General features: G+C 44.0%; 3 protein-coding genes across 4 annotated transcripts; all 3 read right to left on the reverse strand.

Moving 5' to 3' along the window:
- Positions 1-6: 6 nt before the first annotated feature.
- bmerb1 (bMERB domain containing 1) lies at positions 7-11,861 on the reverse strand. Its single transcript, XM_035637595.2, has 6 exons — positions 11,559-11,861; positions 7,383-7,503; positions 4,777-4,850; positions 3,183-3,297; positions 1,681-1,763; positions 7-1,557 (listed from the first exon to the last, which is right to left on the reverse strand). Exons 1-6 carry the CDS (start codon positions 11,644-11,646, stop codon positions 1,439-1,441), a joined length of 600 nt encoding a protein of 199 aa, XP_035493488.1. The 5' UTR covers positions 11,647-11,861; the 3' UTR covers positions 7-1,438.
- A 733-nt stretch (positions 11,862-12,594) lies between these two features.
- Positions 12,595-16,677, reverse strand: LOC118312382 (mpv17-like protein). Of its 2 annotated transcripts, none has more exons than XM_047333836.1 (5): positions 16,396-16,677; positions 15,892-16,197; positions 15,062-15,132; positions 14,864-14,893; positions 12,595-14,543 (listed from the first exon to the last, which is right to left on the reverse strand). In XM_047333836.1, the coding sequence occupies exons 2-5, from the start codon at positions 16,193-16,195 to the stop codon at positions 14,298-14,300; spliced, it is 651 nt and encodes a 216-aa protein (XP_047189792.1). In that variant the 5' UTR covers positions 16,196-16,197; positions 16,396-16,677; the 3' UTR covers positions 12,595-14,297. The 2 variants fall into 2 exon arrangements, with proteins under 2 accessions (XP_047189792.1, XP_035492812.1); XM_035636919.2 differs by having other exon boundaries at positions 16,285-16,676.
- A 1,160-nt stretch (positions 16,678-17,837) lies between these two features.
- Positions 17,838-23,420, reverse strand: ntan1 (N-terminal asparagine amidase). Its single transcript, XM_035636914.2, has 10 exons — positions 23,148-23,420; positions 22,612-22,714; positions 20,852-20,917; positions 20,647-20,755; positions 20,472-20,545; positions 20,317-20,370; positions 20,170-20,223; positions 19,984-20,081; positions 19,412-19,525; positions 17,838-19,282 (listed from the first exon to the last, which is right to left on the reverse strand). The coding sequence occupies exons 1-10, from the start codon at positions 23,226-23,228 to the stop codon at positions 19,112-19,114; spliced, it is 924 nt and encodes a 307-aa protein (XP_035492807.1). The 5' UTR covers positions 23,229-23,420; the 3' UTR covers positions 17,838-19,111.
- Positions 23,421-23,487: the final 67 nt, after the last annotated feature.

The following is a 23,487-nucleotide window of genomic DNA, read 5'->3' on the forward strand; positions in this document are numbered from 1 at the left end:
AACAAGTTCCTGAAAGATGCTCTTTATTTAAACATGTATGTACAGGTAGTTTCAGCTTGTTCTTCTGCATATTTGTTTAATATTCAACATTAGGATCTTCATAAATGTTCTACCACTAAGGAACGCTAAGTTATCAGAAGGAAGGAAAAGTGACGCAGAGCAACGCTTTGCTTGACGTGGTCACTGAAGTCCTAAATACACTCAAACATACACCACGTACTTTAGGCATTTACAAGAGAGTTGCATTCATTTCCTGATGTTTATCATAAAAACGCAAGACTAAAACTCAAGAGGATGCAGGGTGTTTGGTTTGTCATTAATATCTGCAATTTTCCATAATCACTATGAAGGATGTCGTACTGCCAGGAGTGAGTGGACCATTTAAATTAAAATGAATAAATATTAAACATGTACGGTATGTTTGCATATACAGGGTGAACCAGAACGCTGCGTTGCTGTTAGTGATGGGCCTTCGTGGTGTAAAGCAAAAGTTTGAACAAGCATTTGAATGCAACGCTGAGAATGATCTTAAAGTTACGAATTAGTCAAATTTAATTTCCATGTATGTTTTCTTAAACACCGTTCTAATCCTGCGGTTTGATCTTGTGACCCCTTGCGCCTCTTTGACTCTTTAAGGAACACGAAGGAGCCGCAGATGACGTTCACTTCATAGTCTCATTAGGTCGCTTTAAGACACAAATTTGTTGCAGTGGGTGTGTCAGTTTGGATTGAGTCTCTTTAATAAGTGTGTTCATTCGCGAGCTATTTAGCGACCGCAGTTGTCGCCATCATCATCTTGACATAATCTGCTGTTTAAGCCAAAGCAAGGAGGCAAACGTGTCTCGGCTTCACCGGCACAAAACCACTGGCATTTCCACCCCTGTCAGTATTGTTCACCTCATCTGTGTGGTTGGGTCTCCGGAAAAAGTTGAGCGATTCACAGGTTTGTGTTAAATGGCTGAAGGGGAATAGGAGAAAAAAAACCCCACTAATCAAACGTGGTGAGATGAAAACATGTTTGTGTGTTTTCTCTCCCTGTCAGAGAGAGAAACCCAGGATTCGTACTTCACTTAGTGGACATTGTGCTTGTAGTTCTCCACCTTACATGTACTGTGTATCAGATGACATCGTCGCAGAGCTCATCGCCTCCGTGAAATCGAAGGTTACGCGATGACGTCTGTTTCTGAACACCCATTTTCCACTCCCGTCATTTATTCAAATCCGCTTTGCTCCGCGCGCGCGCCACTTGAACAAGCTGCTGGATGGACCTCTGTGGCCGAAACTGTATTTAAATTACAAACCTGACTCCTGAACAGAGTCCAGGGGAGACGTGGGCTAACTGGGGTTCTCTGAGTCACAGGGGAGTGATGAATGTCATGTCATGTCATGCGATGCGATGCGCGTGTGGTTGGCGGGGTCGTCGAGGGGCCTCTGCGGGTTACATGACGGCACACTGGGTGGCCCCGCAGCAGTCCTTGATGATGGCCACTCCTGACTTGGTGATGGATGGCTTGTTGGGGGGCAGCTCCAGGATTTGTCTCTTGGGCTTCGGAGCATCTTGTCACGAAGAAGAAAAAGAAAGGAGGGAGACATGATCACACCACAGGAAGCGGGTATGCAATAACACTTCTCTTCCTGATTGTGCGTGTGGCTCATGCTTCTTTTTAACCCCTCACTCACTTTGTGCAGCTCTGAGCTTGTTCTCCAGAGGAAGCAGCTTCAGTCGGAGGAACTCGGCCATCTCCTTGTCCTCCTCTTGCTCCCTGAGGTACCACACCGTCACATCTCAGTTAGACACTCAAATGCAATTATGTGAATCACGCTTTGTCTCAGTGATTGGACCTTGTTTGTATCCCTCGTGTATATTTTACATTTCTTATTTTTTCTATTTAATCAGGCAAACTCATTGGGATTAAAAATCTCTTTTTTTCAAGAGAGGCCTGAGAACAATTTACATTGACAGCGACAAAAGACAACACAAATTACCGACAGAACAACAGACAGACAACACAATAATGGAAAACTAAAAGCAGTTGCGAGATTCAGTGGTGTTGTAATAATAACCGTTTTAATTCTCCAAGTGAAATGAGACACTTCAGTTTGAAGTGGGTTTGAAATTCATTCCATTTAAAAGCTGCATAATAGTTAAAAAACAGGTTTTTATCCAAGATTAGTGTGAATACAGGGGAATGTCCAAAGTGAAGTAGCTGGCGGATCGTGTTCTGTAGTTACTGGATTTAACAGAAATGAGTGATGTAAGATAATCTGGCAGTTGTGACAGTAAAGCTTGATATACGGTATATACATAACATGATGTGAATATTTCTTCTTGATTCTAGTGACGTCCATTACGTTCAGAGCTAAGTGACTGGTTGTTTAGCATCCTTAGTGTGACTGTGGATAATGGTGAAGCAAAGGGGAGACGTGTTACAGAAATATGTAAATATGACAAAAGATGTCAGCCGCTCATTTTGTAAAATTAGGTTTTAGTTTTATTATCAGGAGATTGTATCTAGTCGAATGTTTTTGTACATCATGTTCATTATTTTCATAGACGATAATGTGTGGGTAGTTGTAAGGAGGCAAATTGAAATTAAATCTTTATCGCACCGAGAAAGATCGTTAGAGGTTCGTCTTCAAGAGAATTTGTAATGATGATGCGCAAGAAGCACAAACTGGGCCTGGATGTGGCCTCAACGTATCGCAACGTTAAAACTGTTGTATTATTATTATGACTCGGCAGTTACAAACCGTGCGTAACAATTTTTAATGGTACATTTTCAGAATAAATGGTTTTAGCTGCAGAGAAATTTGCTCGTTCTGTGATTTGAAAATCAGATTTGTGAGTCTGTGGGTTATCTGTGGCAGCAGAGGAGGGGGCGGAAGAAAGTATGAGAATGTACAGCCTCGGTCATCGGTCAACCTCCCACACACACACACACACACACACACACACACACACACACACACAGCAGGCAGAGCTGTGATGATGGAGTGACCCTTGTCCCCGGTCTTATATTCATATTCACATTTGTCCCATACATTCACTATATCAGGGTTTCTGCCCTGCTGTTTCTCAACCATCCTGTTTATCAAATTAGAGAAGCAGTACACGCAGTTCAATCTGACGCTGAATAAACAAACCAGACCGCTCCCAACCACCCACTGAGGGAGCGCTCTACCTCAATCTCTCCACCTCCGCGTCGTCCACCAGGAAATCCCTCTTCTGCACCAGTTTGTGGATCTTCAGGATCAGCTCCTCTTCCCGCTGCCTGTGCTTCTTTGTTTTCTCTTTCTCTGGGGAGCGGGAAGGAGGAAAACGGATGTAAGGCAAAGTCATAAACAAATAAATACATGTGCTGAAAATATAAACTCCACTTCTGTATGTGTAGTTACTTGCGACAGACCTACGACTGCCCCTTGCAGCACCCTAGTCTCGCTGAGTCACAACACAAATGGACCCTAAATTCTGTGCTCATGTATAATTCATGAAAAACAAGTCCCTTACTTAATTTTGCAAATGCTAGAGAGCACTGTTGTTTCAATTGGAGGAGAAGTGTGCCTCCACAAATACAACATCCACTTTGATTCGTCTCACTCCCCTAACCTTGACACTCCATAGCAAAGTCAAACCTGTTCATCACACACACACACACACGCACACACACGCACGCACAGACACGTCGTCTGGCACTGCTGGCATCCGAGCTACTCGGAGAAAGGGTTTGAAAAACGACTGCAAACATCAGCTCTTTCTCCCATCTGGAAAAATAGAATGGAGCGGAGCAGCTCCAGTGTGTATCCCCTGAGGGGCAGGACAAACTGAGGGGCGACATGGCTGCGACGCAGTGTTAGAGGAGCAGGAGAGGGGAGGCAGCGTGCAGGGTGTGTTGTTGGTCACACTCATTGTACTGGTGTGAGGCAGCGGGATGACAGAGCACCCATACGAGAGGCCCCAGTGGCTCATGGGAATGTCAACTGGGGGAGGGGGGGGGGGGGCCTTAACAGTTGAAAACAGTCCGGTCAAAGCTGACGCCACCACTGAAGAGTGAGGTCACGTCCCCGTATATTTTGTTGATGAAAGTAAAGTTTTCATTCTAGGGCGGCTAACAATTATTTTCATGATCGATTAATCTTTCGATAATTTTCTCAATTAATCGATTAGTTGTTTGGTCCAGAAAATGTCACAAAATGGTGAAAAATGTTGACCGTGTTTCCCATAACTCCAAGATGATGTTTTGTTTTGTCCACACACCAAAGATATTTAGTTTACTGTCATAAAGAGACCAGAAAATATTCACATTTAAGAAGCTGAAATCACCAAATTTTGACTCTTTTTTTTTTTCTTCATAAAAACTAGTTGAACCGATTAATCGATTATCAAAATAGTTTTCTGATTCATTTAGTAGTCAATTACTAATCGATTAATCGATAACTGTTGCAGCCCTATTTCATTCTACACCCTACAGTAACAAAACTAAACTGTCAGCCGACCAATGTGCCGGGACGGAGACCTGGACAGCCGAGGCAAAATGTAAGCCCCTGATGTCGCCTGTTGTGGTTATTGGACTCGAACAACAAACACGAGCACATAGTGCCAAAAACTCTATTTCTGTTTGCGTACAGACAGTAAGAGGGGACAGATTTTGCTCAAGGATCAATTCCTGACAGGCTTTCCATCTGCTTTTGTTGATGTTGGTTGTAAGGCATTTTTGTGTGTGTGTGTGTGTGTGTGTGTGTGTGTGTGTGTGTGTGTGTGTGTGTGTGTGGCTTTACCTGGCACTGTGACAATCTGCCTCAGCTCCTGCTTTAAACTCATGATGTCTGTGCAGAGCTGAATGTCATCCATCCTGGAAAAGAAAAGAAAGAAAAAAATAAAAACGAGACAGAAAACAGAACATCACTTGCTTCCATCAAATCAAAGAACAACAGATGGCATTTGCTGCTTCCACTTTGGATGTCGTTATCTGACTGAAATGACGTTAGACCATTATCATGTTATGACAAAACCCTGCAAAGAATACCAGACGTAGCTGGAAGGATCTCTATATCCGAAAGTATATTTTTGAAAAGGCATACCTGTCACAAGCACCATTCTGATGTGATGTGTGATGTGAAATATTCCGTAACTGTGAGGCACAGAGATCTATTTTTTTTTTTACAAATTGGAATATTACCCTATACTGCTGTATAAAATAATTCAAATAAGATGCACAATAGTGTATCCTCACTAGTGTATTTCACTTGGCTCTTTAGCTATGCTCGTTTCTGTAGATGTCATAACATTACAGCTCAAAGAGCACTGTGCCACAATTTTTTTTACAAATAATCAATTAATGAAACACGGTAGTATCTCAACCGGAAAATTGCTCGACATAATATCTTCAATTTGATTTGAACCAAAAAGAGTCCAAAACTAAAGTAATTTAATATATACAATGATAATAAAATCAAATGTTTACATTATTTGTAATCATTATGTCAGTTCATTTAAATCATGGTTTAAAACACTAACTAACTAAAACATTACATATGTGACCTCTTATAACATCATCCATTTGATGCACTTTTAATTGCCTTATTTTGTTGTCTTCCAAATGTCATTTTAATGTCTTCTTAACAATTTATTTCTGTTGTCTCTAACGATTTCCCCATGCCTTCATGAAGCACTTTGAACGGCCTGTTGTCTGCATGGTGCTTTATAGAAACCTGACCTCTTAGCTTCGCCTGAACAACTGGTCACATGGGCTGCACTCCTGTACTTGTCATGAAGACATCACGGCCTCTGACCCCCCGCGAGTCACAAATCACGGGAGTGTGTGCAGATGGAAAACATGCGACAGAAATCAATGCCCGCTGCTCTCTGAGCCTCCTGCAGCCCTGACGCCTCGGCCTTTGCCCTCGGGGGGCCTCCACATTTCCCCCTCTCCTTCTGCTCTGTGGGAGCAGTGACGGCTCCCACAGATTTAATTCTCCCTGTGATAGATCGTGCCGATGACTCATCCGCAGCCTGCCTCCACCTCCTCCCTCTCTATTTATCCCTGCTCCGTTTTACACCTCCCTCCCTCATCCTCCTCCCCCCTTCAGCTTCTCTCTCTCCCTCCTTCTGCCTTGTGTTTCACTCTCTCAGCCTTATCTGTGGAGTCCAGCAGCTTCTGCACCCTGACACTCCATCTGCTGGTGTGTGTGTGTGTGTGTGTGTGTGTGTGTGTGTGTGTGTGTGTGTGTGTGTGTGTGTGTGTGTGTGTGTGTGTGTGTGTGTGTGTGTGTGTGTGTGTGTGTGTGTGTGTGTGTGTGTGTGTGTGTGTGTGTGTGTGTGTGTGTGTGTGTGTGTCGTCTTGAGTCACACAGAGCCTGACAAACAACAGAGACGTATGAGCAACAAGCAGCGCGGGGCGGCCTGATGACGCTTTTTCAACAGCGTTGAATATGTAACAACAACACAAATCTGCTTCACATTATAGCAAAAAAAAGGATAAGGCAACAAAACATGATGTAAGTTCAGCTCAGCAATAGACCTGCACTGTTCAACGAGTTCTAAACATACACAGGATTGTGTCATATTATATAATAGATAAAACTAATACATAAAAATCCTCACAGTGTCACAGTATAAGTAATTTATATCTGGGGAAAAATAGACAGAAATGTTCAATATTTTCAACGATTCCTACAAATGAAATACCTGAATTTGTATCATTTAATTTGAATTTGATATCACCGAAGATTATTTCAGGGATATGAGATAAAAATTATTCGGCAGTAAATATGGTTATGACTTGCAACCCTGCACCTCTTTATCTGAGCAGCAATGATTATTTGATCAATCGGTGCAACATTTAATAGTTGCTCATATGTCAGAATTAGCTGCTTGTTCCTTGTCTCGCATTAAAGTAAACTAGACCTCTATCTGATTAAATCACTATGAATTCTGACGTTGGATACACCGATCAATCAATCAATCAATCAATCAATCAGTCAATCAATTGATCGAGATAATTATCTGCCGATGACTTGATAATGTTGTGAGGTTGCAGGCCTACTTGTGTATTGAACAATATCGAGGGTTTGACGGCGGAAATAATGCAGGATGTCATTGCAAAAACTCTGATCCATAATTCTTGAAACTGTCGCTGTTGGCCAGGAGCCAACGAGTTAATCGCGGTGACTCATTCTTGGGATATCGTCGAGCTTGCTGCGCGATCGATGGACAAATGGACAACACCCCTTGATCGCCTTTGCAGTGTGCGTCATCGGTGGCGGTGTCAGCTGTGTCATGGCAACTAAGGCCCGGCTCCATCATCCAGCCAATCGCTCTGAGGACGGCGACGGGAATTGACGTGACACCGTATTGGTTCTAGTCCTCGTCGCCAGCAACTCACATGAAGCGCAGCTCTGACTCGCGGCGCACCAGGACCTCGCGCAGGCGCTGGATACGAGCCATCTCCACCTCGATCTCATCCGGAGACATGGTGCTCTCTGCCATGGACACGTCTGAGTGACCTGAGGGGCAGAGGGGATGACACACACACACACACACACACACACACACACACACACACACACACACACACACACACACAGTAAAAGATCAATGAGGAGGAATTTAAAAAGAGTTAGGAGGGAAACAGAAGACTTGTAAGGATGGAAGGAACAAACAACAACCCCATTAGTGAGACTGTTCCTCCTCCACAAGGACAGCTCCGCTTTGCACCCTGGCAAATTCTCCTCACCTTGAGCCTGAAGCTCATTTCACTGCTTTTAAATCACCAGGAACACTCGTTACACCCTCACGACACCCGCATCTAATCTGAGACTCAATCGCACACGTTTATCCTCCCATACTTTGATGGGACCGATTCATCCCAGGCGTCTTTTTTCTTCTTCTTCTTGACCACCTCTCGGCAGAAACGCAGCTCTCACCTCATCTCACCTGTGACCCGTCGCTTCACAGCAGCCACAAGCGCGTGGTGTGTTGGGAAAGAAAGCAGCAATATGTGATCGAGGCGAGGTGATGTGACATTTAGAGTCACATCACCTCTGGCGCGAATCCCTGTTCGCTCAAAGACTTGTTTTCCGAAGAAGGAAGTTGATGTGGATGGATCAATGTCCAGCTGATGGTGTTCTCCTACCTGACTACAGGACCACAGACCTCACTCTCCTCACAGCTGCCTGGAGCACAGACACTGAGACCACCCAACACTTACTGACCGAGGCCCTGATCAATGCACTGACCACTGGTAATGCTGCAGCACCTGCACTGACCGACCCAGCGTCTCTTACAGCATAAAATCAACACTTATACAGTGTGACATTCATGTGAACTGTGTTGTACGGAGGAGGAGTCCTGCATGGTTGTCCTCCTCTTGAACCCCCTTTGCTTGCATTGTCATCCTGCTTCTAACTCCCAGTTTCTCCCAGTATATCTCCCATTAAAAATTCATTAAAGGAACACTACACCAATTTCACACTCGGCGATCAGCTCGCTGGACATGCTGGCAGTACTACTCTGCCCAATGACAAATATAAATACATGGACTTCTGTGTCTGCGATAATGTCGTGGTGATGCTTGTCATGGTTTTTTCCAGTTTTGTCTCGACAAGTTGATACAGAAGAGGGCGCGGGTTTTGAGGGACGAGGATGTTCCCCAGGCGGATGGCGCGGGGTCTTCTGAGAGACAAATTGCATCATGGGAAGTTCAGGAAAGAAAAGAAAAAAGTGAGGATGTCTCTGCTGCTTCTGTTTTGACTTTCTTTGGGGGGGGTTATATCTGTCCCAACCCTAACCCATTATGAAAGAGTAATTCGTAATCACTTGAGTGACCCCTTTAAACTGTGACACAGATTATTGGTAAATAATCTCAAAAACACTAAATACTATAGTACAAAGGTAAACCATCAATCTTCCATTTTTGTGCAAAACAGGAATATTCCCCAGAGACAGTAAATGCATCATAATGAGACTGGGTGTCGACATAATCAAACAAAAACTCTAACTCTAATAATAATAATAATGCAAGTAACAATTACTTTCATTGTTTTTTGATTATTGATTCTTATTCAATTTATTCATTCCTCTCTTTTTTGGGGGGGGGGGGGTCTCTAATGTCAGAAAATGTCCATTACAATGCGATGGCCTGTTTTATTATTGTAACAGCCCAAAACACAAAGATTTTCCCATTTTTTTAAACTCTAAAATGTCTTGTCAAATGCAGGTTCACATTTGTTAAAGACAATGCATGCACACTCACTTCTCCGTGTGGTCTGTAATAAGTGAGTGGCGTCATCTGATCATTCCTCGTGTCCATAGTGGGCATACATGAGGACAAAAGTCCCAGTGCACAAGCTGACAGGTCTGAGTAAACACACTGCTGCATATGCATCGTATTTATCCACAGTAACGTTAGAGGACTGGATCAGCTTTCCTCCTCCTCATCCTCCTCCTCCTCCTCCTCCTGCAGCAGCAGCAGCAGCAGCAGCAGCAGAAACACAAACTGCAGTCTGTGGTGGATGTGGTACTTCTCCGGGATGCCTAGCTGAGGACAGAGCTGACTCACCACAGCGGACGCAAAGTCTGCACAGGATTTGATTGTGAGCCTCGCTGATGTCGAATGGTCGCGCAAAAAGGTGCCTGCTGACGGCACACGGGACACCAAAATGAAAGTTTGCATGACGGAGCTGTTGTTTGACTTTTGCACACACTACACGCACCTCCCTCTCGGCCACGTGCTCCATCATCAATGAGACCGAGCAGCATTAAGTCAAGTGGCAGCCTGCCAGCTCAGTAAAGTCCACACAGCTCCCTCTCATCTGGGCGAGCCACTCACACATGCTCTGCGTTAAAGCGCATTGCCAGGAAAGCACAACTTTGATGCTCCCTAATTAAAAGCGGATTTGTTCACCACCAGGGCCTGGCGAGGTTAACGCCGTACACCCACTCCTGCTTTAATGGGCTCGTCGGCCTACTTCAGGATTACGACTGGATGAGGAATGAATAGCCCCGGAGAGACTGAGTGAGGCGGCTGCACCACAGGGAAATGTCAGCATCGATGGGTGACATCCGATGCAGGCGCCCCTGACACATCCCGCAAGTCACACTGAACACACAGTGCTGCTGACGCCACTGCCTCTGACCCCCCCACCCAGCCCCCCAGCACCTCCTTGTCCTCCAACTGAAAAAAAAGGTGAGCACAAAATGAAAAGTGCAAGGTAAACACAGCCGCTGCTTGTCTTTGTTTTGGAGTGAATGTGTGTGTGTGCCTGTGTGTCTGACTGACTGAAAGAGAGGGGAGAGCAGTGACTGTATGTGTGTCTAAAAATACCCCCCCCCCCCCCCCCCCCCCCCCCCGCCCGCCCGCCCCACAGACTAAATCTGGAAGTTTCTCCCCTCCCTGCTCCCCCGCCGTGACGAGACTTCCTCAGCGGAACCAACCAGGACACACGAAACACTGAAATCTTCTGTCTGTTGTCATCACTACATCTCTCCTGCAGGTGACGTGTGTACCACCTGGGTGGGTGTTGGCAATCGAGGGGAAAAGATAACAGTGAATCATTGTATACAAACGGCTGAAACCATTAGACGATCAATTGATCCGTCAGTCGGCCAATTGTCATTATCATTCATCAAGCACAGATTCCAAAACGTTCTCTGACTCCAGCTTCTCCACAGTTGAGAATCTGCTGCGTCTCTCTGATATACATCACTGCAATTTGGATATCTATTGACCGGGGGGGTTATTAAAATAACCAAGCAATTTGATGACATCACATTGGACTCTGGGATATTGTTTTCATTTTTTAAAACAGTTTAATCTGATGTTTTGAGACCAAATACCCGATCAAATTAAGCAAGAATTGCCTGTGTTGGTAATAATAGGACAAAATAATAATAAAAAACATCAAATTTGCTGGCTTTGCAGCTTTTTGGGCTGAAACTGTAAGAGAGCTGTTATTACTGTGATCGCCCTCTTTACACGTGAGTGAGTCAAATCAGCACAGTACATTTTGAAAAATAAACACCTGAAGTAAAAATGTCCCTTGAACTGCATGCTGTCAGCCATCTCCTCACAAACACTCAAAGATCCTCTATAAGTCTATAACTGTGAGAGCTACAGACTGAATATTGATCCGAGCGGAGGAGGAGCGGATGGGGATCGACTCGAAGCTCTTCGTGCTCCTGCGTCAGCTCATCCATCCCAAGTTCGGACAGGCGCTGGGCCGACTGTGGTTGTGGTCTACATACCCCCCCTGGCTCGGGTTCATTCACAAACACAGTGTGCGTGTGTGTGTGTGTGTGTGTGTGTGTGTGTATGTGTGTGTGCGTGCGTGCGTGTGCGTGCGTGCGTGTGTGTGTGTGTGTGTGTGCATGTGACAGGGGGGATAAATGGGCCTTTGAGCGCCGATGACACCCCGAACCTTTGTGAGTCACGCCTTAACCATTTCAGCGCTGCGCTGCACCTGCTCGCCGGGTCGTCTCCGGGTGACGTGAGCCGGCTGCTCCTGACCAGCAGGCGGTGGAACGACGGCGTTTGCTCTGCGACGTGAGTGTGATCGCTCACCTTTGTCCGTCGTCCACGCCGTCTCCGACACGGCGCCGTAGCTCCTGAGCGCGCGCTCGTTGTCCGAGATAGATTTCTTCAGCTCCATGTCGGCGAAGAGCCCGCGCGCGCGCCGAAAACAAAAAAAAAAATCAAAAAAAATACAAGGGCTTGTCCTGCTGCGGAATGTGCGCGGCTCCTTCTGTGCGCGTCCTCCCGGACTACTCGGTTTCACCCGGTAACAAGGCTCCGGCGACCCGAGACGTTGAGCATCTTCATTCGGGCTTTCGAGTCCCTCGACTGTGAGGATGGGGATTTGCGGATGCAGGGAGCATGCGCAGTGCGGCCGGGGATGCGAGGACTTGGGAGACACCCACTGGCATCGCGATGACGTGAAAAAAAGAAAATCATTAGGCACACACAGTTGGATAGAAGTTAAGCTCGTCCGCCTGTCCAAGAATTTATTAGTATTATTAATCTGTAAGCTCTGACATATGGAATTTGTTTATTTATTGTTAAATAGGTATGAGAGTTGTAGCTCTTCATGGTCTCTGAAGACATAAACCACAGGTTAAATGGCAGGTGTTTCCACGCAACGGGGTCTGGTTGCACGAGGTAAAATGAGACAAATGGAATCTGTTGGAGGAGTCTGCGACAAAATTAGAAACAGCTTTATTTATAGGTGCCTGACACTTTTTCTTCTTCTTCTTTTCTGAAGTCTTCAGCGGCAGGAATAGACGTGAGCGAGTGAAACAGATGCCACAGAGAATGGAAGACACAGGCTTGCAGAGTAAAGCTGTACGCAGCAGGCGCAGCAGGCCTGTCAAAGCACAAACTGTGCTCGGTATATTCCCGCAAGAAATGGAGACAGAGCCGCAGTTGCATGTAAAACGATGAGTCTGAGTGGTACCGAACACGAGCCAAAACACACGCAGGATGCACCCCTGCAAACCAAATATCACGCCCGTGATATTTCACATCCGATGACACCGCAGGTCTGTTTCTTCTGTGTCGCCTTAGCTGCACATTTACTTAATAAAACACACTGAATCAAATATGTTTAGTGTTTAATTTATTCAACAATAAATCGTTTTTTTTTCTCAGTTCAGTTCATTTACAGTTATAGTGTAGCAACTGCATTTCGTGCAAAATGTGATCAAATAATTTTTTTTAATACATTACGCTGATAGATTTTTTTGTGATATCAAAAACTGTCAAAAACAACTAAACTAAACAAATTGTTGAGTCTATGTTACATGTAGTAGTTGTCAGATACTGATATGAACAAAGGGAATATTGGTTGATTAGACTCTTCAGATCCAGTGTAGCATGTCAGTTCACAAACAATCTGGAATTCATTAATAAGAAACACTCCAATCATACAGTAATATTAAGTCCCGATACTTGAGGATTCAATTTAAAAGTCTTTCAAAATGGATCAAACAGCAGTCGTGATGTGAGTTATTATTAACGCGGTATAAATTAATCTCTGTGAGTCACATCAGAAGAACAGAAATAGATACATCAGGAATTTTGGCAATGCACGGTAACACAATGAAATATTGCAAAAATGTGAATGTTACAAAGTCAGTTATTCACCTGAGGAGAGAAGATTTCCCTAAACCTTTCCGTTGTATGTGTAGACTCTCTCACACTGAGCTGCAGTCCACTTATAAGAATGACCTCTATAGAAAACTATTCGATGGAAGCAGCTGATGTTACATTTCAAGGGTCACTGCTGGCAAGTGAAGCCTGTAGCATCACACGTTCACAAAGAGGTTAAACTTGGTTAGAAACGGTTAGAATAGCAAACTGTATCAAAAAAATTATAATAATAATAATCGGGCAACAGTGCAAAGAGAGACAACGGAGAGTCCTCCACAGTGTTACATTAACATGAAGTGCGATAATAGGCATGCAGCAGGTGCACGCACAAACTCGTAGAGATATTCAGTAGTATCGATGTTTAGTGCTGAAGGGACAATGGCTCAAAATGTGCAAATCAAATGTGAATTTTCTGATATGTTTAAGTACTTTTTAAATAGTTTTTTTTTTTCATTTTGCCCCTCCTGTTTGCTCAGCACACCATAGTCCTTGTGAATAAAATACCTATTCATAAAAATATGTATATGAGAACACATTAGTTGTGCAGTGTGCCTCTGTGTCTGGCACTTGTCGTGCCAGAGTTTGAGCCGGAGCCAGAGCAGACCGGCACGTCTGTCACAGATCCAGATAACAGTCAAAGTGATATTTGAATGTTTCAAGTTTTGCCCAAGGTATTATGAACCTAAAGGCTAAAGTGTTAGCTGCCTCTCCACATACTGCAGTGGACAAAAGACATATTTCCTATGCACATTCCAGCTATTTCATTTAGGTTGAAAATCGGAGGAATCTGGAACGTCAACCTGACACTTTAACATCAGTGCAGAGTCCTCGTTAGGATTTTCAGTAGTTTTTAAATAACAACAATTAAAACCCCATAAGGAGTATAGCATGGTGACGGAGGGGTAGGGTTGAATGGGACTTTCACATGGAGCGGATATGCTGTGTGAATATATTGAAAAATATACATTCATTCCAAAAACCACTTTACAGCATTGTGTCACATTTTCAGTTTGTCTCCAGAGACCCTGCCACTGTCAGTGCAACATGAACCAAAGACAGGACAGCTGACCGTTTGTATCCTGTTCGTACCAGTGTTTTCATATGTTCTTTTCTCTCTCTCTCTCTCTCTATAACAAATGATCGGTTCTGCCTTTTTCAGTTCTCAGTCGATTTAGACGCTACTGTTTGATCTTTGACAGCCTCTACCTTGACCTCAGCGACCGCTTTCTCCTTTGCGGATACTGACTCGTCCTCTTTGTTGGAGAACATCCATTTCAGGGCAGCGCCGGCCGTGCCGTCGCCGCTCTGCTGTGAGAAGCACAGGAAGATGGCCCAGACGAACGCACAGCAGCCGGTGAACGTGGTCCGCACGTACAGAGGCACCAAGGCAAAGTTCAGAAACTGAGGATAGACACAGGGAGAGATTACAGCATATTGAAGTCTTTTTAATGGTATATTTTAAGTAATATCTTAATTCATTTATTAATTATTATATTAATCATTAATGTGAGAATCAATTAATTTTCTGTGACGGCCTTATGATTCAGATATGTCTGATTTTATAAGGGTTGCTCTACAAATGTAGCTTTCAGATTCATCATATTGTGAAATATTTCTGGTTCTGAATAGTGAATGGACGGCTGAGCGGAGATTTTCTTCACCATGGACAGTGTCCGAACGTTAAGAACCATCATCTATTCACCGGAGATGTTAATATTTACCTGCATGAATGGCCAGAACATTAGGCCTGTCTGAAGAGAGAAAAAACAGAAAGCACACCCATCATGAACTTCTTACAAAACCAAATAATACACGATAAACTCCGCAATACACACTGACAAGGAATGGATATACAGTATGTAAACTCTTTGAGGAAAAACCGTCTGTGGCAGGTAACAGGTCTCCGCTCTCTCTCTCACCTTGTAAGTGTTCAGGAATTTTTTCCTCCAGTCCTCAAAGATGTCCTCTTTGCCTTCCAAGAAGCTGACACCTGGTTGACACAGAGGACGAGTGTGAGTGTTTTTAAATGCTCTGAAAAATGATTTGACCGGTTGTGAGGTTTACACATAAAGTAGACTTTGAAAAAAAAAACACATTCACATGTACCGCAAATCTTATAAACAAAGGGGGGGACGACTACTATGGAAATCAGTATGCCCTGTTATGTTATTTCAAGCCGTGTTAGTGATATTATATTTTTTTATTATGTTATTAAGGTAGTTTTCTATTTTGGCTCCCCTGTTCACAGATTGATATGAATCGAGTTAGTTGTTTTTTTTACCCATTCATCCATATTCGTGTGGATTATGTGTGTACATGCATACGTTTGTATCCGTGTGATATTTGAAGATGACCCACCAAGTGCTGTGGTGCGAACTAGAACAACCTTTTTTTTATTGCAATGAATCACACGAAAAAAAAACAAAAAAAACAACAACTAAAGGAGACATTAAACCGTTTCATAGGTTTACTGATCACACTGGTGGTGCGACGTGACATGTGACGTGTGCCGTTATCTGCTTGGAGCATCACATCTCCCCGGGGGAAATCCACGTCTTTCACGTGACCTCTGCTGCCGTCACGTGGTTGGTTTGACGGGACAGTTTGGAACAACTGCTGATCTTTGCACCGCACGAGGCTCGAGTGACAAATTGACAGATATGTGATATCTGTCGTGGGGTTAACCATTAACTGGCCGAGCCAGAGAAGAGACTGTCCTGCCCCCCCCCCCCCTCCCCTCCCAACTGACCTGTGTAGAAGACACTGGTGGCCACGGGCCCGGCCACGGACTGGTCCAGCAGCAGCTTCCGCAGCACCATCCCGGCGGAGTTGCCCGGGAACCGCCGCTCCAGGAAGCGCATCCAGAAGAAGCTGAAGTTGCCATGGAAACCGAACGCCACCACGGCGACGCTCCTGGTGTGGCCCCAGTCCATGTCGCCCCTCCGCGAGAGGCACTGGTGCACCAGGTCCCCGCCGGCGAACAGGCAGCCGTACAGGGTGACGTTGGTGGCCCACGGGAACCGGCGGACGTGTCTCAGAAACGCCTTTCGCATTTCTATATTTCAAAATACAGAACGTGAGAGCGGAAGGCGTTCTTTAAAAAATGGTTTTTTTTACCGATAGTTCTATACGTGACGCTGACCGAAGCGGCGAGGCAGCCGGTCGAACGTCACTGCGCCTCCATCATCCTCCAGAGAGCAACACACTCGTCTGACGTAACGGCTCGTCGGAGAAGGAATTCCAAAGAGGATACCTGCCGAGCGCTGTCACTGTCACTGTCACCGACACAGACACGCGATCGTCAGCCGCGCGACCTGCGTGTCATTCCGACGTAGAAGACCCGAGAGGAGCTGAAGGGCGGAGCGACACCGACACGACAACCTTCAGGCAGCGCGCACGGCGCGCGATCGTCCGCCAGAAGCCGATTTCATCCGGATCAAACTCTCACAAGGGCCACATGCACACCACTTGATATATTTATAATGTCGAAGACTACGTCTTTGGGGAACTTTAACGTTTCTTGTAACCGATTGGATCCTACTGTGTTGTGTGTCTATTATTACTTCGCTGTACGCAGTGGCGCCGTCAAGGGGGGGCCAGGGGGGCCAGGGGGGGCCAGTTGCGGTAGCAAATGCATAATATGCTACACGGTGGTAAAATTCTGATATTTTACATCGGGGAATATCCATTTAAATCAATAAAGTATATTTTTAAAATAGTTAAATAGTATAGTTAGGTCAATGGTTTTGTAGGAGAGGGACCCAAGTTCAGGTATGAAGGAAAAATAAGAGTGTTTAATAACTAAGGTATAACAAAAAAACAGAGACTTAAATAAACAAAATCCAAGTCTCCAAACCTCAAATCCAAAACCCAAAAATAAACTACAAAGACATAATAGAATTCCTGAAATTCAGTTATGGCTTTTGGTTTTGGTGTGCCACCTCAAGATTTTCAGTCGCCCCATCTGCCCCCCTCTGACATTCAATTCAATAACTTGGTCAGAACTACGTGTTGTACAATTTACATTATTGCTCATCATGTATCAGCCACATAGTTACTGATATCTCTATGCCTAATTTTAGAGAGTGAATGGTGAAGAATTTAGGTACACATATAATGGTGGCCTAAACGTGATTCATCAATATATATATTTTACACCCTATAGGTCGGCTGTGTCTGTTGCAGTGGATAATGAAATACGTTTGTGATATATTATTGTCCCCTCCAGAAAATACTTTAAAGTTGTAATGATATCTGTGCCCTTGCTTGGAACTGTCACACATCTGGTTTTGCTGAGAGAGAAAAAAATACTATTTCAAGAAATTATTATGTGATGAATCAGTCAATGTGGGGGGTGACAAAGAAGGGAGGTCAAGTTGGGACCTACTTGATTCCAGAGACTTCTCTGAAAACGAAGCCTCATTGAAATCCACCCACATACGATAGAGGACGAAAGCTATCATGAATAGTGAATAGAAGTTCAGCCAATACAGGCTTTTTAGGGCCAGTTATTATAATATTAAATTTAGAAGGTTTTTTTTAAAAATTGGCAAAGGTATATGTTGGCTTAGAGTGAATAATCGGTCGTGTTTCAATCTGCATTATGACAAGTAGTAAATACCCACTAATTACAGTGTTCTCAAATTGCTTTCTAGCGCTGAACCACAAAAAACTTTTCACCGACAATTCACTCCATCGTTTCCGACTGGGTTTGTCACATAACTTGTATTTAGCAACAGGTACAGTGTGTTCACTGCAACCTCCTGAATAACAAAATGATGAAAAGGCTTTACACAGTAAAACATGTTTTTGGCTGTTTCAAAACTATCTGTATCAATCCCCTGTATATTAACATACACATTTACACATGCAATTTTCAAAATAACATACACATTCATGGCCAAGTATACAGCGTTATGTATAGCATGTGATGACGTATCATATTCCACTTATATATACCACATCAGGACGGTGCGTTCGTAGAGAAATTCGAACTTTGTTCCACTCTTCGACGGTGCAATTTAGCAATTACTATTCACTTCACTGCCAAAATGAATGAATTTCTTCATTGTTGTCGCATCAAGTTCCGCACCTGTAATTATGCCTCACTGGCAGGTCAAACTCGATATTCAAAGGGCCACATAGATGTGTTTCGCCTATTTACTAAAATTTTGTGTATATTTCCAAAGTATAAGCTATATGATCCATTACCTTCCAAAATCTGTGTTTAAGTATTTTGATCAGGTAAAGAACTTCAGTGGGCAGAACTTGCCGTAGTCTCAGTAATCATTGGCTTTGTATTTGTTTTAGGCAGTTACGATGATACAATCTTTGTTAATGCATTCAGGTACATTTGGGAAGCTTGAAACTGCTGAACAGCAATATTTTAAATGTAAAACAATAATTTCCTTGCTCAGTTCATATGAAATTTTTAAATCCCGTTCACAACTTCCATGTCAACTTTGTGTTTTATTTCCTGTCCGTAGGAACTGACAACAGAAATATGAAGGCCATCGCATTTTGAGTTGATTTCAAACCTGTGCTACTATGAACTAAATTTTTTCTTTGGGGGGAAAAAACAGTAGTTGTAGTTCTTAGGCTAAAAGAGTATACATTGTTCTAACTGGACAAAGAGCAAGACAAAAAATCCATGCAAGCATTGAGGTGAAAGATGCAGACTTCATACCACATCATAAGAGTGGAAATTAACTGTCACAGGCATTGACAGAATCACTTATTCTTCCTCTGTTCACTGTGCTGGACCAGCCAGATGAGTTCGGAGAGCCGTTCACCAGACATGTGGTCCAGCCTGGAGTTGTTAAGACACAATGACTTAAAAAAAAACAAAAAAACAGACAGTGGGTGAAACGGTCACAGTGTCTACAATGCACTGAGAGGTAAATAATAAAAATTTAAAAAAAACCATTCAGGTTCCATGTTAAGGTTCAGAGAAAACTGGGAGTAGGCCTCTATGATTTGACAACCCTCTCCCAGTCCCCCATCTCCGTCCTGTGGTAGAGTTGGGGCTGAGCCCCAGGAAACAGTTCATCAGAGTCGGGATGCTCTAAAAGGAACTGGATGGTGGACTTCATGTGCTGGACGAAGTGCGGCGGTTCAGCCATCGGAGAGGTGGACAGGTACTGAAAAGGAGGATCAGCATCATTATAGTGTTTTGTTACACTCATTTTGTGAAGTGGTTGTGTCAGAAATAAACGTATTTAACAGGATGAAGGCAAACGCCTTTTAAAATGGCAATTACTTCCAGATACCTTTAAAATTGTGTCATCGTCTTGTGACAACCAAAAGGCAATGTCCAGATTTGGAGACCACTCGCAGGGGCCAATTTTCACAAGTCCCCGACTGGAGTCGTATATCTCAGCCATCTGAGAAAAGAAGCTTTTATTAATGACATTCGGATTTTCTTTTAACCCTTACATAAATTAAACAAAATGTGTCCTTGAGTGGATTTGAAAAATATATTTAAAATATTTACATTTCTGGACAGTCAACACATTATTTTCAGAATCTAAATTGTTTTTTGAAACTAATGAGTGGATTAAACAATCAGTTGGACAACACAAATTGCTTGTCTACAATTTTTGTGATTGATTAATATTTTAAGCAATTTATCAGCAAAGAAGTAAAAACGTATAAATCTTTGTTTCTTTGTCATTTCAATGTCTTGGGATTTCATACACATCGTTAGGCAACTTTAATATCGAAAATATTCATCAGTTTGCTGCCTGATTTAAAATTACTTTTTTGTCTCACACAGGTGGAATCTGTTTAACGGCAAACGTCAATAATATTCACTGAAAACAACGTTTGTATTTTAGATTACCTGTCCGCCGGTGAAGGTCCGAGCTGATCGCAGCTGCTCTGCAGGTCCTTTATGAATGAATGATGAAGGGAACACATCCCCCGTTTTAACATTTACACCTATGGAGAAATAAACATAACATATTTAGAGGTGACGTGGCATTGAAGCATTGCATTCCTCTTGCTCTTTAGCATATCCATCACTTACCTATTCCATACACCACCGGCCTGTGAGTCCCGTCAACAACAATGTCGTTCATTTCTAACACAACAGAGAGGAGAAAGGTTTAACTGGACGAAGGTCCTAGTGGTGGGGTATTTCTAAACAATAAGAAAAAAAAGTAATCAGTGTTACCTGTGATACAACATGTTTCCAGATGAATATCCTCTTTCTGTTTCTGAAACGCTGCTGTAGGGTAAACAAAAAAAAGTTTTGCAAAGTTTTGCAAAGTTTTAAAAAAGTCAGCATCGTTTTACAATGAGACGTGAGATATCTTAAAGGGATTCTACCCAGTATGTTATGGCTGAGTTTATGGGATGTCTTTGACTCGTCATTAAATCCCCCGACAAGATGCAGCTCAAGTCTACAAAATGGAAAGCAAAGGAAAGAAGAAATAAATTTAAAAACATTTCAATAGGATGCTCTAGTTGAGTGATGTGCACTGTTACTATGCATGTTTTATACCTGCCGTCATTGCTGACACTACTCAGTGATGTGACGGCCTGCACAAGGAGCGGGACCTCAGACCAAGTGCTGGAACCATCACAGTGGGCGAGGCAAACGGCTCCACTTCCTGAGAAATAATAGGATTCAGTCGTGGCATTTTAAAACGCCTTTGCAAACTGCATACACCGGCAGAAACTAGGCGCAGAGCGAAAGGGAACATTACCGGTGTGTCGCAGCACAACCAAATGGCAGGTGGTGGCATCATCAGATCCAATTACAGAAATGCAATCTGTGAAAAAAAGGACATGAAAGCATTTGTTAAAGTCAGGACGCAGAGCGGTTACCCTGCAGAAGTGTGTGGGAGTCAGAGGTGTAGCAGGTGCAAAACTTCAGAACAGTCTAACCAGACCAACAAGTGCTCCTTACTAAAATTGGATTGTTGTTTTTTTGTTGTTGGTTTTTTTTTTTTTTTAACCTGTCCTGCCCCGCAGCCTGGTATACAGTATGAGGAGCTGAATACCTTGTTGTGCCAAACAGATTTTACTTTAACAAGAGAGTTTTAATATACTCCCTTGTCTTTTTTATTATTTATTTATTTATGTTATGATTTGTTATCGGGCCGGACAGAGGGACAGAAATGGGGATGGGGGCACAAACAGACACCACAGAGAAGGGACCATACCTGCAAGAGAACGGGGATGGGGGGTGGGGACAACAGAAAACAACAGAGGAGAACAACAATGGCACAAAGCAACGAAACCTGCAAGAGAATGGGGATGGGGGGTGGGGACAACAGAAAACAACAGAGGACAACAACGTTGCAGGAACCTGCAACAAAACCTGCAACGAAACCTGCAAGAGAACGGGGAGGGGGACTTGGGGCGCAGAGAGACAAACAAACAAAGACAAAGAGACAGCCAGCCAAACAACAGCAATAAACAGTTAATATAACTTAACTAAAACAACTTAGGGAAAATGAAAAGGAGGAACAGTCGGGCAAAATAAATAAACAATACCGCACAGCCATGAGAACTAGAATAATAATAATAGATTTAAATAAATGACTTAATGACAAGCATTAAGAGTAATTCTACCTGTTGATAACCATGGACAATTTAAATTTGTTTGTGTGTGTCTATGAGTGTGTCTGTGCGTTTGTGTGTGTCTCTATGTGTGGGTACGTGTGGGTGAGTGTACGTGTGTGTGTGTGTGTGTGTGTGTGTGTGTGTGTGTGTGTGTGTGTGTGTGTGTGTGTGTGTGTGCATAAGCCTGTCGCAGAATGTAGTTAGTTAGTTAGTTAGTAAGAGCGGGACGTCACAACAGCGATGCACCGACCCCAGCAGCAGGCAGGTAGGGACCCCAGTAGCCAGGGCACCCCGCGACCCCCCGAAAGCGCAAAGGACCCGAGACCACATGCCCCGGGGACAGCCATGCCCCACCCCAAGGGAGAACAGCAGAGAGCCGTGCCGGGAAGCCCCAACGCTGCCAGAGAGCGAGACTGCGGTGGAACCAGGGATGACAGCCCCCCTAGCCCAGCCAGAGGCCGACCCCCCCCCGAGCGCAGGCAAAGCCAGCGGCCCCCGAGTCCGGCGAGTCCGAGGCCGCCCAAGACCCCGGACGGGGTCCCAGCCCCGTCAGGCAGCCACCCCCAAGGGAGAGGGCAAAAACCCACGCGACAACACCGGCCCTCTAGCCCCCGGGACAACCACACACCCCCACTGCGAGAGAGCCGGCAGGGGAAAACAGCGGGAGCCCCACCCCCGTCAAAGAGGGATTGTTGAATTCTATCGCAAACAACTGAGGACTTATATCATAAAGTTGAACTTCTTTGTTAGCAACCAGTTAAAATCATGGGGCCTAGAAATGTCTTACATTTAATTTGTCTCCGGACAAGCCTTGCTCTATAACTCAGAATAACATTTGGGGCGGGCTGAGAAAGGTTGACACCTGGACGATCTTTTCACATCAAGTGGCTTTACTCACCGTCTGCTGGTGTCGTTGCGGCGAACTCTCTTTGCTGGACATACAAAAAGCACTTTGGGTCGACGTCAACAAGCGGCTTGGCGCGGAATGTCCTCGCATTTTCCTGTGACATAAGAATTAAAAGTAAGGTTTAGGGGGGAAAAAATGTCAAAGCTGCCTCTGGCCATTGCAGATGTGTTATGGCAAAACTAATACACGATAGGTCACAATTATAATTAGGGATGTTACTTCAGAGGCAGAGATCTGGTTGAGCTCATCATTATTTGACTACATCATTTAGTTTGGTAGCTGTCACAGAGATGGAAATGCAGCCTCACTGGACGCCTCGACAAGGACGACAACAACCCTCTTGCATGGCAGTGATATTTTACTGCGAGTTACAAAATGTTGAATTTTTAAAATTAAGTTGACTTTTCGATTTAGACGTTTTTTGGGCACGTGCACAGAATTCCTTCTCAGTTCTTCGGTTCTCTTTGGCTCAAATTGACAGTTTGCAACAAGGTGATCGGCGATGACAAGTTCTTAAAACAACAAACCTGTAAATGTGGATATTTGTCGAACAGTTCCGCTGTGGCGTTTATGCGGTCTAACCTTCTATTCTGACTGAACAAAGGCATTTCTTAATTTTTCTATTTCCACCGAAACAAGCGCTGGTTACCATACTATTACTGAGAGCAGAGACTACATGTTCATGAAGCCTAATATCTCATATTAGTCACATTCTGCAGCGACGGAAGAACCAGGGTCCGTCGACTCGAACTTCCTGGTAAGTTCTTCTTCTACATGTTTTCCCCCCGGAAGAGACGCGCACAGCTCCTGATTCTTGATCACACCGCCACCAACAGTTAAAAGGCGCGAATGCGCGCTGTACACCAA

Source organism: Scophthalmus maximus, chromosome 8, assembly GCF_022379125.1.
Source record: "Scophthalmus maximus strain ysfricsl-2021 chromosome 8, ASM2237912v1, whole genome shotgun sequence".
Classification (NCBI taxonomy): domain Eukaryota; kingdom Metazoa; phylum Chordata; class Actinopteri; order Pleuronectiformes; family Scophthalmidae; genus Scophthalmus; species Scophthalmus maximus.

Bases quoted from the DNA above. Each gene is read 5' to 3' on its own strand.
- bmerb1 (XM_035637595.2), bottom strand. From the start codon at position 11,646: ATGGAGCTGAAGAAATCTATCTCGGACAACGAGCGCGCGCTCAGGAGC. The intron at 7,504-11,558 runs GTGAGCGATCAC...TCTGCCCCTCAG, and splicing joins GGCGTGGACGACGGACAAAG to GTCACTCAGACGTGTCCATG. The intron at 3,298-4,776 runs GTAAAGCCACAC...CCCGCTCCCCAG, and splicing joins GCAGATTGTCACAGTGCCAG to AGAAAGAGAAAACAAAGAAG.
- LOC118312382 (XM_047333836.1), bottom strand. From the start codon at position 16,195: ATGCGAAAGGCGTTTCTGAGACACGTCCGCCGGTTCCCGTGGGCCACC. The intron at 15,133-15,891 runs GTCAGTTGGGAG...TGTGTCAACCAG, and splicing joins CACCAGTGTCTTCTACACAG to GTGTCAGCTTCTTGGAAGGC. The intron at 14,894-15,061 runs GTGAGAGAGAGA...TTCTCTCTTCAG, and splicing joins AATTCCTGAACACTTACAAG to ACAGGCCTAATGTTCTGGCC.
- ntan1 (XM_035636914.2), bottom strand. From the start codon at position 23,228: ATGCCTTTGTTCAGTCAGAATAGAAGGTTAGACCGCATAAACGCCACA. The intron at 20,371-20,471 runs GTAGAATCCCTT...TTTACCCTACAG, and splicing joins ACTCAGCCATAACATACTGG to CAGCGTTTCAGAAACAGAAA. The intron at 19,283-19,411 runs GTATCTGGAAGT...CCTCCTTTTCAG, and splicing joins ACGATGACACAATTTTAAAG to TACCTGTCCACCTCTCCGAT.